This window comes from Rhipicephalus microplus, unplaced genomic scaffold (genome assembly GCF_043290135.1).
Source record: "Rhipicephalus microplus isolate Deutch F79 unplaced genomic scaffold, USDA_Rmic scaffold_14, whole genome shotgun sequence".
Lineage (NCBI taxonomy): Eukaryota > Metazoa > Arthropoda > Arachnida > Ixodida > Ixodidae > Rhipicephalus > Rhipicephalus microplus.
In genome coordinates, this window is record NW_027464587.1 from 34798816 (window position 1) to 34815457 (window position 16642).

General features: G+C 45.2%; 1 protein-coding gene across 5 annotated transcripts in view; it reads left to right on the forward strand.

Moving 5' to 3' along the window:
* Positions 1-16642, forward strand: part of Coa7 (Cytochrome c oxidase assembly factor 7) — a 51588-nt gene that overhangs the window by 6408 nt on the left and 28538 nt on the right. For 2 of the 5 annotated variants that reach the window (XM_075882969.1, XM_075882967.1), the window contains exon 2: positions 12679-12742. The exons of 2 other annotated variants lie outside the window; for them this stretch is intronic. In XM_075882969.1, the coding sequence (XP_075739084.1) occupies positions 12679-12742 (64 nt within the window). Of the gene's footprint in view, positions 1-822; positions 1105-12678; positions 12743-16642 lie in introns of those variants that run through there. One more of the 5 variants, XM_075882968.1, reaches the window with a different exon arrangement.

Consider the following 16642-nt stretch of genomic DNA (forward strand, 5'->3'; position numbering starts at 1 on the left):
CCACAGCAAGAAGGTTCAAACCTTCAACGCCCAGCGTGTTCAGTAGAAACGCCTTCTTGTGCTCCGGCGCGGCGTCCCTAGCAGCGGCATCGATGTAAACTTGAAGAGCTAGACACCACTGTCGCCATGGGATAGGAGGCCTACCGGGGCACTGCAGGAACACGGGCGGAGGTATCGCAGCATACATTCCTGTGGAGGAAGGTAGCCGAACTGGAGAACTGAGTGAGACGCGTGGCCCAGTATTTATGGTCTCCATAGTCACGAACCGGTGATCCGCAGAAATGGAGTATCGTTGGGCTGTATCCAGGGTGCTGAACATGGTAGCACTAGTAGCAAATAGTCGTACGCCCACCTTGGCCGTATGCACGCAGATCCCATCCTCTTTGCCGAAATGTAGTATCGTGCGGCGGATGCGCCGCATGGAAAACACAGGGCACGGCGCTGAAGTGCCGACCGACACAAGGTACGCAGCAGCTGGTAGCCAAGCAGGAACTATTGTCCTGTACACGAGCATCTTATTATATACATATGTATAACGCCCTCTAGGGGCCAGCCAACCAGTTCCAAAATTGGAACCGAAACCATGATACCACAGCGACGCGTGCCGTGGTGCGCGTGCCGGTGGTCAAGACAGCGCAGTAGTCAAGGGCAGACTGTTCTCGGCTGGACGTCCGGTCCGGGGAACTAAGCAACGTTCTTCAGGCGTTACTGTCCTGTACTCCGGCTGGGGACTAGCCCAGAGACCAGGCAAGGCGCAGGGGTTCCAGCTGGCGTTCCTGGCTGCTGCAGGGCAACCGTGATGAGCGAGGCCTGATTCCGGCTGGGCAGCTGGCCCAGGGATCTGGCGAGGTGCCCTCGTCTTCACTGTCGTGCAAGGCGATCGAGCATGTTCCGTGGGTGGTGGACCACTGCTGCTGAGGTCATTCAGAGTCGCTGAGACGACCTGGGCGTGGCCGAGACAAACGTGGAGGCTGAGCTATCGAGATGCTGCAGCAGAGATCTGTGCCTTGGCGAAGGCTGGCACGCGTTAGCGACGTCAACCAGCCATACGGGTCATCATCTTCGAGCGACCGGCATCGATGTTCTTCAACGCCATCAAACACTGTGAGACCCTTCTGAATTCAAAAGACAATAAGCGCAGTTAGGACTGCATATACCAGAGTACCTCTCACATTAATCACTATTAGATCATCCTTCTGTGTAATATATGTTAGTGTGTGTGTGTGTGTGTGCACTCATGGCTCGACTCAGTTCCTTGGTGAGTGGTCGTGGGCCCAAACCCTGATGCTGCATCACAGTCCCCCTTGTGGTCTATAAGGATTTATGTCACTGCTCCCTCTTCAAAGAAGTATTGTCAGGTTACTATCAATATTGAGAACCAGCAGACAATAGTGGCAGGGAAAGTGTAGGGGATGTTATCAGAAATAATTGTAAGTCAAAATATTGAAGATCATGTACTATGTGATGCCGAACAGACAAGAAAGTGTGCTTGACACTCGCCGTCATGGCAACAGGTGGCACTGACTGACACTCACATCCATTTTGATCAATGAAAAGATTAGAAGAAAGGGGGCTCAGTGGCTGGCAGAAGTACATAAAAAGGATAAAAAGGCAGCTGCGAAATTTTGGAACCATCTAAACTCCCTAAGAAATGAGACAAGCCTAGAACAGAGGTATATAACTACAGCTCAAGGTGCTAGGCTAGAAGGGGGCGAAGCTATCGAATATATAAGAACAAGGGTGACAGAAAAATTTCAACAAAGTGCCTTATGCACCACAATAGGCAAGAATGGATCAAGTGCCACAATGGCTCCATTTTCACGAGAGTGGGAAAGGGCTGAGAAGAGGGTTCCTAGTAGTATATCAACAGGCCCAGATGGCACTCCAATTATGCTGATAAAGACATTAGGTCCAAAGTCTGAACAGACTTTGAGAGAGGCAGTGAGCAAAACAATAATCGATTGTGAAGTCCCCGATGGATGGGAACTTAGCAGGATGAGCATGATCTATAAAGGAAAGGGGGACAAAGCTCACATAAACAACTACCGTCCTATAACAGGGACATCAGTGGTCTACAGACTGGCAATGCAGATTATAAAGGAAAGACTGCAGGCATGTATAGTGGATGAGGCGGTGCTGGGGGAACTGTAGAAGGGATTTCGAAAACACGGGAGGTTGGAAGACAATCTGTTTTCACTGACTCAGTGCATCGAAATAGCAGAAAAGGAACACAGGCCCCTGTGGCTAGCATTTTTGGATATCAAGGGAGCGTACAATAACGTGGTTCGAGAGGACTTGTGGGGAATACTGGACACACTAGGTGTGGAAAATGCAGTCACTAATCTTTTAAAGGATATAAAAGTAACAAGGTAGTTATTAAGTGGGAAAAACAGGTATCCAAGCCCACAGAGGTATAACGGAGGCTTAGGCAGGGGTGTCCTCGTCACCCTTGTTATTCATGGTGTACGTACAAGGATTACAGGCCAAATTAGAGGGAAGTGGACTTGGCTTAACCCTTTCTTTCGTCAAAGGAGAAAAACTCATTGAACAGGCACTACCAGCATTGATGTACACAGATGATATAGTGCTAATGGCCGACAACAAGGAAGATTTGCAAATATTGATGGACATCTGCGGTAATGGAGATAGATTAGATTTCAGATTCAGTTAGGAAAAATCAGCAGTCATGATTTTTAAAGATAATGAAGGTAGTGAGCTTAGGATACCGGAGGTAACGCTAGAGATAACAGATCAATACAAATATCTGGGTGTATGGCTAAGCAGTGGGACCGAGTACCTAAGGGAACACAAAATATACGTAACGACTAAAGGCAACAGGAATGCAGCAGTGATGAAAAATAGGGCACTGTGGAATTACAATAGGTATGATGTTGTGAGAGGAATATAGAAAGGGGTCAGGGTTCCGGGTCTGACGTTTGGCAATGCAGTCTTGTGCATGAGATCACAAGTTCAAGCAAGATTAGAAATTAAGCAACGTGGAATAGGTAGGCTTGCTTTAGTAGCTCAAGGGAATACACGAAATCAGGGAGTACAAGGTGATATGGCGTGGACATCATTTGAGGGCAGGGAAGCATGCAGCAAGATAAAATTTGAGAAGTGATTGAGAGAAAAATGGGGAAGGAGCGTTGGGCTATTTGATTGTTTATTGTTTATTTTATTATTGTCATTTATTGTTTATTTTATTATTGTTTATTATTGTCAATTTGATTGGTTATTTTATATTTTGTGCGCATACCACTCAGTAGCCCGAAAGTGAACTTTGTTTTTTATGAACTGCATAGCTTAGGAGGAAAAAATATTGAACATATTTTGTGCAGAGGGACCAATTTCGTCCCTTGTCATTTTCAAAAGTTTACAATGACATAAAAACACAAATATTAGCTTGATAAAGCCGATTTTTTTCTATTAATTGTGCGCGTAATGAAGAGTGAAGCAGCATTGTTTGAAGCTTGTATGCTGAGACAAAGTCTTTCTGAAAAATGTCTGAACTGGTGACACCTTTAAAAAGTTGCTTGATTTGAGATTTTTTTTCTCCTAAGCTATACCAATAAGTGTTTCATACTGTGGTGACCTATTAGAACATAATGTTAACTATATTGTTTGTCAATACTGTTGCTGTAGCTCAAGCACATAATTTTGTAAATGGCTTCTAACTTTCAAATTCATCGACAATAAAGCCTATTGAAAAATCAACATTCAAAAAACACCATCTTCACTTTTTCTTAAAATCTTATAAAATGTTCCTCACAGGTAATAGAAAAAGGATATCAAAAAACATATTGCATATATTTTATTTGCAGTGACGATATTACAGGTCCGAATTCCCGCTTTTTGATAATGCACTTAGGCAATAAATGCGTGAGAAATTGGGATAAAAAAAGTGGGAATGAGCTTCTGAGTTGTTTGAACAGGACGATACTTACAGACCAGCAGCAGATTTAGCACATTGAGGAATAAATTTTTGTAAAGGCACATTTCTGGTGCACTTCGCTCAGCTTTAATGCCCGATGAGCAACACGTAATGACACACTCTAAGGCCATCCGCACAAATTTGCAGACAGCGCGATGAATTGACATGATCTAACATCAGCATAGGACCACCGAAGGTAGTACATGAACACTTGGAATGACCCCCTCCCCTATCGCCTCTTAAGCTGAGGAATGCATTGAACAAAAGCCATGGTGGGCTCAAAACGCTGCATTTTTTCTAGATGACTTACAGCAGTGCTTGACACTAACAAAACATGACCATAATTTGTATCGTTAGAAGAGGTTGACCAAATGCACCAAAAACATTGGCCTGGAACACGTGGCAAAAATATGCACTAAAACAATCATAAAGTAATGAATGGTATCTAGGTAATCCCATTTGCATAGAGCATTTTGACATTCTTCAGCCATACGGTCTTCTACACCATCATTTCAGATGACTGCTTAATCACTCCCAAGCTTGCCGCTCTTAGGTGGGAGAGTGAGGTTTCATGCTTTGCTAGGCTTTAGTAAATTATGTTCCGTTAAAATTACAGATTTCTTACCGTTTCCTATAGTTGAAACCCTATGATACTGTGATGTAGTAGCTTAAAAAAATGCGAGCATAGCAGACGACAGCGCCACGTCACCTGGAAGATGAGAAGAATGAAGGGGCATTGCAGCGCGCCCACTGAAGAAAGAAGAGAAGACGCTCGCGGAGGACGAAGCTGTTCGGACGCCGGCAAGACGACGGAAAGGAGCTTAGGGCGAACCCGCAACTACGCGCAAGTTCGAAAGGCCGGGTTCCTGTCCTCGAGCCATTGACGTCCTTGGGGCACGGCGTGTCGGCGTGGCCAGGCACACTTCTGGGTGAGTGGTCCTGTGGACATCTCCGGTACGGCGAGCGCCCTCGAAAGACCGGAGCTGCGGACCACGTCCACCGAGCCGACGTCCCTGACAGTGTGCGGCTACGCCTAGACCTGGTGATGCCCTCTACAGTGGTATGCTGACCTGGCACACAAGAGTCGACTGCATCCGAGTACGCAACGGGTCCCACTTCAAGGCACCGTGTTACGGCTCAGACTGTGAGACTATCTATTTTCTTATGTTTGTAAACCGCGTGCGTGTACGACTTTAGTACTGTATGCGCAATGGTTTTTTTTTCCCGTCCAATATAACTTCCTTTTGTTTTCCTCACTGTATCCATCTTCCTCGCGTCACACCCCTTGCTATGTGACGAACCTAACCACGACATATCTGGCGTCCGCGAGAGGGGACTACTCTTGTTACATCTAAGAAGAGCATCACATTGCATATGTGTGTGTGACGGTCGATGATGGAGGCAGATATGCTGACGGCGATTGGAAAGGAATTGGGTTTAAGTGGGTCAGCACTAAAAGAATTGAAGGACCAAGAACGCACACGCGAAAAAGAGGCACGTGACGCTTGTCTGGCTGAGAGGAATGCCGCAAAAGAAGCCGAGGCAGAGGCAGTTGCTAGATTACAAGCAGAGAAGGAAGTTCTTGAGCTCAAGTTAAGGTTGCATCAGTTAGGTGCGACAGCAGGTAGCACAACTACTGGGCAGCTTACCGAGGGTGCGCCCATAGGCCCTACGCAGAGCTACCGAAGTCCACATAAACTCATCCCAGCCTTTAACGTGGAACACGATGAGCTGGACACACATATATACAGCAATTTGAGCGCGTCGCTACTAGTCAAGACTGGCCGCAAGACAAATGGGCCCTATCACTAAGCCTTTGCTTGACCGGAGAGGCCTTGAGTGTAGTTGGTAAGATGGCACCTGAACATGCCACGGACTACGTAATGTTGAAGAAAACGCTACTACAACGCTTTAGGTTCACAGAAGAAGGCTATCGGACAAAATTTCGATGAGCGAAACCAGATAATTTTGAAACGGGCACGCAGTTTGCCAGGCGTCTATTAGGTTATTTTGACCATTGGCAAGAAATGGCCAAGACAGACTGGACCTACGATGCTCTGCGAGACAAAATTGTCTCGGAGCAGTTTCTCGCACAATGCCATGAGAAACTCGCTGTTTTTCTTAAAGAAAGAAACTGTGAAAGCCTTGAAAAACTTGTGGAGGCTACAGACCACTACTTGAAGGCCCAAGGGATGATTAACCTTGGCAAATGTAAAGGTGATATCCTGAGCAAGCCTCCAGGTCAAACTCGAATGTCTGAGCAGCAAGATGACAAAGAGAGACCGCAGTGTTTCCTTTGCAACAAAAAGGGTCACAGAGCTGCTGATTTCTCGACCAACACAAAGGGTCCAGGTACAAAGCCACCCTTTTGTGGAAAATGCCGCCGCACTGGGCATAAAACAGGTGACCTCTCCAAAAGGGCTAACAGCGTTGAGAAGGCCTCATGCTCTTTTCAACAAAGAGATGGAGCCAAGATAATTAATTCAGAGTCGCAGGCTTCCCTTTGTGTTCCTTATAGTCCGGAGTGCGCAGAAACGCACCCAGCCAAGCTGAAGGAAAAATCGATGCCCACGGGCGAAGGTGTACTCGAAGGATATCCCGCAAGAGTACTGCGAGATACCGGATGCGATTCAATCATTGTCAAAAGGTCTCTTGTGGCGGATAGCTAACTGACTGGAAAGGTTTCCTCGATTTACCTCTTGGAAGGACGGTTGATGAAGCTGCCTGAAGCACACATGGAAATTTTTTCACCTTTCTTCACTGGCAAAACTCGAGCCCTTTGTATGGATACTCCTCTATATAATGTCATGGGAAAAGTGGAAGGCGTTCGAGATGCTCACAATCCTGATAACAATTGGAAGAGCCGTCTTTACACCCAGAACACTGCAGAAGAATATTCTGGCGCAGAAAAATCCGGTTCTGCACACGGACCCTTGTATGCAAAGACTTCGATGTCGGCTGCAAGGAAAACACGTTTCAAGACAAAAGTTGCTGCTATAAACCGACAGGCAGGAAATCCACATCTACTTCTGGCTCCAGTTATTAACCCCTTGGACATCAGGCCACAGGACTTCAGAACCAAACAGGAGGAAGACAGCAGCCTGCGGAAATGCTTCGAAGCCGTTAACAAAGAGGTCACGACAAGGTTTGCTAAAATATTGTTCTTTATGAAGGACGGAATTCTCTATCGCAAGTAAACCCTTCACTCTAAGAGGCAGGTGAATCAGCTTGTGGTACCAAGGTGCCTCCGACTATTTGTTATGAAAATCGCCCACGAAGGCATCCTTTCGGGCCATCAGAGAATTAAACGAACTACAGACCGAGTACTTGAAGCGTTCTACTGGCCAGGGGTTCAGTCAGACATCACACGATTTGTTAAATCGTGTGATATATGTCAAAGAACTATTCCCAAGCACTTGGTGGGTCGTGTACCTCTCGGCAACACTCCTATAATTGACACCCTGTTCAAGAGAGTAGCCATTGATATTGTGGGTTCATTATCACCGATGTCAGAGGGCGGAAACAAGTACGTACTGACAATGGTGGACATGGCAACACGTTATCCCGATGCTGTAGCACTGCCGAGCATCGAGGCGGAGAAAGTCGCTGAGGCACTTCTGGAGATGTTTTCTCGTGTAGGTGTCTCATGGGAGATAATCAGTGACAGAGGCACGTCATTCTCGTCACGCCTAATGAAGGAGCTAAGCCGACTTCTCTCCTTCAAACAATTGCCAACAACCCCATATCATCCCATGTCTAATGGCCTTGTGGAGATGTTTAACGGCACCCTGAAACAAATGATAAGAAGAATGTGTCGGGAGTGTCCGAAGAAATGGGACCGGTACCTGGCGCCCTTACTCTTCGCTTATCACGAAGTTCCCCAGTAAAGCTTAGGCTTCTCTCCGTTCTACTTGCTCTACGGCCGTTACGTCAGAGGTCCCCTGGCGATATTGAAAGAATTATGGGCCGCTGATCATCTTGATGATGATGTAAAAACATCCTACCGGTACGTTGTCGAACTGCGGAATCGTCTTGAATACACCTGCCGTTTAGCCAACGAGGAGCTTCAGAAAGCGAAGATAGTACAAAAGAAGCATTATGACCAAAAGACCAGACCACGTCAATTATCCCCTGGAGACAAGGTTCTGCTTCTGCTTTCATCGGATACCAACAAATTGGTTCTGACAAGGAAGGGACCCTTTAATGTCCTTGAGAGGAGAAGTGATGTCGATTATTTAATAGACCTCGGTACCAGAAGCACGCTATTCCATATAAACCTACTAAAAAAGTATGAGGAATGGCAGCCTGCACCCCTGCATGAAGCATCAGCTGTTTGCCAGGCACATGACACCGAAAGCGCCGAGCTACCATGCGTTCCATTCCAACGCAAGGAATACTGCACCCAGTGTCATACGCAAGCCGTATACTGCAACCACGCGAAGCTGCTTACTCTACAGTGGAGCGAGCGGCCCTGGCTCTTGTGTGGGTGGTCCGGAAACTTCATATCTTCTTATTCGGATGCACATTCATTCTACAGAGGGACCACAAACCGCTTGTGTACATCAAGTCAACCAAGTATGTGAGCAGCCGCGTGTTACTGTGGAGCCTCATTTTTATGGAGTACGACTTTTCGGTCGAGTATATCAAAGGCAGAGACAACATAGGCGCAGATTACATGAGCCGTTTGCCAACTCCGTGAGCAAAGTCTGTATGAAAAATCGATGCTCAATGGTATTAATAGCTTATGATGTGAACCTTACAGCGCGTGATACAAGTATCATGACGCTTTAGTTCTGTGACTTGTTTCTTTTTTTTTCTGGTGTGTACTTTTGTGACCGAATGTCCCAAGTGTGCGAGGCACCGAACTGCTATAGTGTGCAGTGGTGCTTACGTGTGTGTTTTCGACTGCGAACCAACGTGTCCCCAGTGCCCTCAAGTTCTTCTACCGGAAAACTTTCTTAAGTGGGGGGTGATGTGATGTAATAGCTTAAAAAATGCGAGCATAGCAGACGACAGCGCCGCATCACCTGGAAGATGAGAAGAATGAAGGGGCATTGCAGCGTGCCCACTAAAGAAAGAAGAGGAGACGCTCGCAGAGAACGAAGCTGTTCGGACGTCGGCAAGACGACGCAAGGGAGCCTAGGGCGAACCCGCAACTGCGCGCGAGGTTCGAAAGGCCGGGTTTCTGTCCTCAAGCCATTGACATCCTTGGGGCATGGCGTGTTGGCGTGGCCAGGCATGAGTTCTGGGTGAGTGGTCCTGTGGACATCTCCGGTACGGCAAGCGCCCTCGAAAGACCGGAGCTGCGGACCACGTCCACCGAGCCGACGTCGCTGACAGTGTGCGGCTACGCCTAAACCTGGTGATGCCCTCTACAGTGGTATGCTGACCTGGCACACAAGAGACGACTGCATCTGAGTACGCAACGAATCCCACTTCAAGGCATTGGGTTACGGCTCAGACTGTGAGACTGTCTATTTTCTTATGTTTGTAAACCGCGTGCGTGTACGACTTTAGTACTGTATGCGCAATAGTTTTTTTTTTCCGTCCAATATAACTTCCTTTTGTTTTCCTCACTGTCTCCATCTTCCTCGCGTCACACGCCTTGCTATGTGACGAACCTAACCATGACAGATACCATACATTGCCTACAAGAAAAAGCATAAAGGGTATAAACAGAAAGGGTATAAACAGGCAACATTGCAAACATTATGTTCTAATGGGTCACCAAGTTATGAAACACTAGCTGGTATAGCTTAGGAGAAAAAAAATCTGAAATCAAGCAACCGTTAAAAATTGTAACCTGTTCAGACATTTTTCAGAAACACTTAGCTTCAACATACAAGCTTCAAACAATGCTACTTCACTCTTCATTGCGCGTACATTTACGAAAAATTGTTTTAATCAAGTTGAATAAAAATAGTCTTCATCAAGCTAATATTTATGTTTTTATATCGTTATTAACTTTCGGAAATGACAAGGCACGAAATTGGTCCCTCTGTACAAAATAAGTATAATATTTTTTCCTGATAAAATATGCAGGTAATAAAAAAGCGAAGTTCACTTTCAGACTATTGGGTGGTATGTGCACAAAATATAGAACACGATTTAGTCTAAAATATCAACTTTTCGATCAGTGTCGATCTCTCGTGGAATCTCCCTAAACAATTTCCCATTTCATTTAGAAAGAATCTTTTATGTCTGGGCGTGAAAACTAGTCAAACTTTTCTTAAGTGGGTGGGTATTAATGTACGAAACACCTTCAATATGTGCGAGTCAGCAGTAGACAGTGCAGTGTAGAGAGAAAGAGAATCTTTTCTTTAACAGCAGATCTAATTTCTGAGGTCAACAACTTTCCTAAGACATCTGGCAGAAATTCAGGAATCGAAGGGAATAGGAGCAGTCCAACTTCAGGCTAGGAATACCAACACGTGACTTTTTGTGATGCAGTGCAAGTGTTCTTGCAATAAACTCTCTAAAGTCTGAGTACTTTTGTATTATTACGAAAAATGTTGTCAAATGCGATATCCACAGGGTATGAATTAGCAGTAGTCAGGGTTATAAAACAGATTTGTGCATTCAGTGTTATCAGTAAACATAAAGATATGATTCAGGGGATTTGAAATCACGGTCATCTAGCACCGAAAAATAATTCGGGGAAGGAAAATGAAAGCTGTTTGCTATTGTTGAGTGGTGACTCGTAAATTCTCAAGAATGGCTGAATGGTCAAAATGTGAAACTTGCAGGAAAAGGGAGAACTCTCGATTCTAGGTATGAAACGCAGAAATTGCTTTAGGAAGGCCAAGAATATGTTCCAATTAGCTTAAAAGAGCTTTTTATTGACCGAGTTGGTGTACATTCATAACTAGTCCTCTCTTGTGGTGTTTCATCGTGCCTTAAGGCCAGTTTTGTACCTACGAGAGTTCTGCGATTGTGAAGCTGATTTGGCTTGGAAAATGTGGCTATTCATGACCATCCCTCTTGGCTATTTTCACGAAATGCTGGTCACTAGTGGAAATTTGATGTTATTAACTTGAAATCATATTTCCATGTGCGTTCGTTATTTTCACTCTTGTTTAAATTCGGTTTTTCTCCCAAAGCCTGTCAGAAATGCTCAGCACAAACTCATCGTTCGAGGAGGTTTGCAATTATTGTAAATTGTTTTGTTAAGATTGCGCGAAAGACATGAACACACGAGATAAATCCAGAGCTTGTGCGGCGACTAGTGATAAGGCTGGAATACGCGCTTCGCCGCTTGTCAGTTGATCGACGGCCGATGCTCTGTTCGCGGATATCAGTGCCAGTGTCCTGCTGTAATCTGACTTTCATTCTATGTGGCCACAAGTTCGGCCAAATAAACAATTTCGTCTGAACATTTAGTGTGTTCCTTTTGTTCGTGCCGCCACCCCGTCACAATATGTCAACATTAGCCCAAGGATGAAAAAATCGTAATTGTGCTCTTGCCCATGAAAGGCCAAGTGGCAATGCCAACAACAAGCTGCTAGATCACAAGTGAGAGCATGGGAGGTGGTGGCTCGATGTCTGCACGAACAGCAAGCTACCCTGAAGAGGAGAGCTCGGAAAGCAGAGGTGGAACTGCAACGCCGACAAGCCACTAATTCGTATGATTGAGAGCGCAGGAAGTGGTGGTTCATAAAGAAAAAAAAAAGGATTAACTCTGTTAGTGACACGTGTATCTGCTTGTGTAAGAACAAAGCGAGGCTTTGTTCTTACATAAAGTCTGGTAAGCGGTGCTGCCGTGACACTTGCTCGCTGCATCTGCGCACGACTGTGCTTATATTTCATTGCGGCCTTTGCAATGACCCGGTTATTAGTAGCACCTGTCTGTCTCCTACCTGTGCTAGTCTTTTGTGGAACTAAATTCACAATGTTATGCAACCACCAACTCGCCCAGCAACGATTTATTAAGGGAGAACTGTTTTCCGTTTCGAAAGGCACTGCAGAGCACGAGCTTTCTAAAATGTTACTTCTGACATGCGGAAAATGTTTATTTTGGTTGGCTTTAGAAAGTGAGCTCAATAAGTGATTCTCAGTCATTTACATATTTATTGAAGGGCCAGTAAACAACCACCAGGGCCAAAAATTATAATTAACAGAAATATGCACATTTCTACTATGGGACCATGCTGTCACAAAATTTTTGCAAATGCGTGCCGGTACTAAAGGAGTGACAGGGCTTTTTTTTCATTTTTGAAAGAAATATACTTAGTGCACAGGGAACGTTTTAGAAAGAAGAGAGATAGGAAAGAACAGATAGAAACTATATTTATTTAAAAATTGCAATACCAACGAGCCCAAGTAGCCACTCTTTTGAAGTTACAGGGGTTAGAACATTCAACTGGTTTTAAGCTCGTAGCCCGTCGTCGTGAGTCCCGCCCACTAACATGCTTCAGGGAGACCTGGGGTTAGAAGCAGCTTGGTTGGCCGCTCCAGCTGGAAGAGGCGCACCTGCTTGTGGTTCAGGCATTCCAGTGTTGTGAACCGCATGGGTACCCGCAGAAGCGGGCTTAGTTGCAGCCGGCGCTTGAGGAGCCTCACAAGCAGCAGGTAGCTCTGAATTTCCCAGTGATGTTAACACAGGTGTGCTAGCCTCTGGTACGTACCAAGTCACTTGGGAATGCAAAGTATAGGAGTCTGAAAGAACTTTGGCAAGCTTAGATGCATTTCATTTCTTGCCATCATCGAGACAGAAAGAGAACTGTCCGCATTGTTCCACCACTTTACAGGGACTGCCAAATGAAAGGCCTTCCTTGAAGGTGATGGAGGCTCAGCCGAACGAAGTCTGCAACGGTGATGTTGGTCGTCTTTGCAGCTTGATGAAGATCTGTTTGCTTCTTGCTGCTCTCTTGCTTTCGCTTCACATACGATGCAGCAAACTGAGCTCAGTGGCTAGTTCTTTGAATAAAGAAGAGTACAGGTGTCCGATGACATTCAGACCTGTTCTCAGCAGCTTTCTATGCAGGGACAGAGCCAGCGTGATCCCCATTGTCACATGAGATATGCACTGGTAGATGCCAAGGGAGTCTATAACTGCTCGGCGGAGTGGCCGATGTTCCAGCAAAGTTGTCTGTACAAAATTTTTGAACACACGGTTGAAGTGTTCTGCAAGTCCATTTTCCTGGGTACACCGAAGAGTGAGCGGCAAATGGCTCAATTCTTGAGGAACTGCTTAAATTCTCGAGAGCAAAACTGAAGGCCATTGTCACCATAAGTTGTTGCAGCAGCTCTCTTGAGAAAATACTGACAGCAGAAAGTTTGTCACTGTGCGTCAACACCTCGCTGCAGAATTGTACTTCCGGCCACTTGGAGAAGTAGTCAACGAGAGTGATGGCGAATCGGCATTCGTATGGCACTCTTTTCACGGGACTGACAATATCGATGGTAACTTTCTGCCATGGCCACTCTTGGTCACTCTGGAAGAAGGAGTACCATATTCAGTGGAATTACTACAATCTTGGCACTTTTGTCTGCATTCTGGCAATCGTAATTCTGGATGACAAGCTCGACTTGTCTGTCCATTCCAGACGACCGAAATCACTACGGCAGTCATGCCTTCGTGTGAACTATTCCAGAGTGGCTTCGTGTGCAGTAGAAATAACGAGTGGGGTAAGGGATGGAGGGATTACGAGGCGTTCTCCACACAAAAGCAACCATTGATTGCATACCACAGCAAAAAATGGCTGTTGTTCACCTGAGACTTACTTTTGGGGAGGCCAAAATTATTAGACCTAAGCCCTTACTTGTTTCAAAATCAGGGACTGCCAAAACTCCTATGTGGTAAGCAGAGTGGGGCATTGAGAGACAAGTATTGCAAAAGGCGGGTAAAAATACCGTTTGATATAAATGTGCGAATTTCTATACTTCTACAAAGAAATTTCAAGGGGATAACTTACGAGTTCAATATACCCGAAAATTCTATATATGTGGGTTTGATATTACCGTGTTCGACTGTACGTCGCCTAACAATGAAGTAAAAGAGTCAAGGCAGACTACTCATACACTAAAGGTAGAAAATGCCGAACTTAGAAACTAAACGATCTCATGGGGGAACTGAAGCCATGAGAACAGGACAGACCAATGAAAAACCCCCAAGCAGACTTAAGTAGCTCTGTCAGCTATCATAGGGTGGCAGGAATTCATATTGGCACAGAGATTGCTCCTAATAATGTTTTCACCAAGAGAACCAGCAAGACGCTGTGTGGGCATTTACAGTGCCTCGCTCGTGCTTGCACATCTTGGCACAGGGCAGTGCATGCTTCTCGTGCACTGGCAAGAGCTGGGAGACTGACCTGGTCTCTTTATTTTTTCCAAAAAAGGACACGTGTGCAGAACGCTTTAGCGGACTCTTCTTCGTATCAAACCTACTTTTCTGGGCAGAAGTTTGCCCTCAATAAATCATTGTGTGTGTGTTCCCTCTGTTGTATTTCGGACAATATACGTGCCAACTCTCCCATTGTTGTCCAGAAGACTCTTGAATTTTGACCTAATCTCTCGATTGCACAAATGCTATCTCACATCTTCGGAAAAGTGGCCTTCACAGCAGAGTCGTTCATTTTTTTATTGCAATAGCAATTACATGGACACTCTTGGCTGGATTTTGCCGCCGGCGTGGGCGTCGGCATCGATGTCGTGCACCGTATATGTATAGGCATCTATATATATGAAGATGCAAGAAAGAAAAAATTCAGAAAAAAGACTCCGGCACGCGGATTCAAACGTGGGACCTCCGTGTCGTGAATGCAAGGCATTAACCACTGAGCCACCGAGAGGTACCTCTTCCAACGTTAAAATGACTAGCTATTTATATCTACTACTTACCGCTTCTGGCAGAAACTATCATGTTCTCCGGGGGAAACTATCATGTTCACACTGTCGTCTGTGTTTCCCCTTCTTGACTGCAGAGTATCTTTCCTTCACGCTCAAACTTAGCGGAGCTAAAGCAATATTATTTTATTAACTATTGTGTTTTCAGCATTATCAGCAAGATGGCGCAATGAGCACGCGGCGGTTCTCATCTCTCACACGTACTTTGGCCCGCAAAAAGGAGGGGAGTGGACAATCTCTCGCGCGCCCTTATCTCCAGGTGTGGTGGGGAGGATCATAAGTCTTGGCTCACGTTGGGTTTGCACTGGAACGATTCTGTTGTAGTTAGGGGATGCACAACGGTCACTGCGATCGTACAGCCTCTGTTTGCAAAAAGGGCGCGCTTTTCAGACACAGCGATGTAACACTGGAATGGTTATTCGCGTTCATCTGTACCTGTGAGTAGATTTTGTGCATCATTTGTGCGTGAGAAATGCGGGGCACATTTCGATCTGCTTGCCATTCTGCGTGTGACCTTCCAATTTGTTGCTATCACGTTCATTGCTCCGCCATCGCGACAATGCTGTGACTTTTTTTTAATTACACGCGTATGTCAGTCTTTTCTGCTATGACAGTTGCTGTGCTGCAGAAGAGCACTCACCACTATCCTTCTAGTTCATTGTTACCATACTCTAGCGTACTGGTAAGTATTTTTGGCACTAAAGTACCAGGCATCTGGGCAAAGGGCAGTGGCCACGCGACCCAGTCACCATGGTACCGAATGAAAACAACTTTTGCATATGTCTGCTTTGCTGACTATGCTAGCCCTACGCCACTTCCTTAGGTGTTAGTTGTGTTTATTACGTGGTTTCGGGGAGTTGTGTTTCTTGAGTTCAGCTAGAAGGTCGATGGCGGTTTCAAAAGTAGAGAAGTATACTTGCAAGTTTGTCTGGACTCTCACACAACTGAATTTCCATGCTTTGTGACTTCGCAGAAAGGTGGCAAGTATGAATTTTGTACACCACAAGCACCTGTCATGTAAGAGTTTGGCTTCGAAAGAGTTTGGCTTTGGAACAGAGTTTGGAACAGTTGGCTTTGTCATTGTTGTAAAGCCATGTGGTTGCTTTATTTTAATGGTATTGATGAACACTATATAACAATTACTAATTTGCAATATGTTCCTGTAGAAAACATGCTAAACCTGGTTTGATAGTCAGTGTCGGCGTGCGAGTCATGCCATAAAAGCCACATGTAGATCACCAAATAGTAGGATATGTTTTCAATAATTTTTTTGCCAATGTACTATTTCGAGTAAGATGAAAAGAATGAAAACAAAATTCAGAATATCATACGTTGCAGGGTGCGGTCTATAAATGAGGTAGCTGATGAATAATTCAACAAGGTACATTATGGTATGCAATCACAGTCTCTTTTTCTTTTCTCACTACAGCACGTGTTTTTTTTTTTAAATTTTTTTCAGCCGGCTGGCAAACTGTTTTTAGACTTTTGTGAAAGGCACACAACACACAGGCACATTGAAAGGTAATGGGACTTCGGTATGTGTGTTTGACATCTTTAGTCCGTATAAATTATTACTAACTAGTTCAAGAAGATGCTAATTGAAGATGTTAACGTGGCTGGCGTGGATTGTAGTTTTCTGCTGTGAGAAACTCCAGCTGCGAATGTCTCTTTAAAAAAGCTGTCCACATTTTCCAATGGGAAGAACTCGAGTAAATGCTCCTCAGAGTGGTCGGGGTATCGCGTGAGTTGCATGGCTGGGGTTGGTTTGAAAATGCCAAGTTTGGTTTGAAAATGCCAAGTTGTTATTTCGTCTTTATTATTCCTATTTATTGAATGAAGGAGAAGTGTTACCTTTAACGAGTGGTG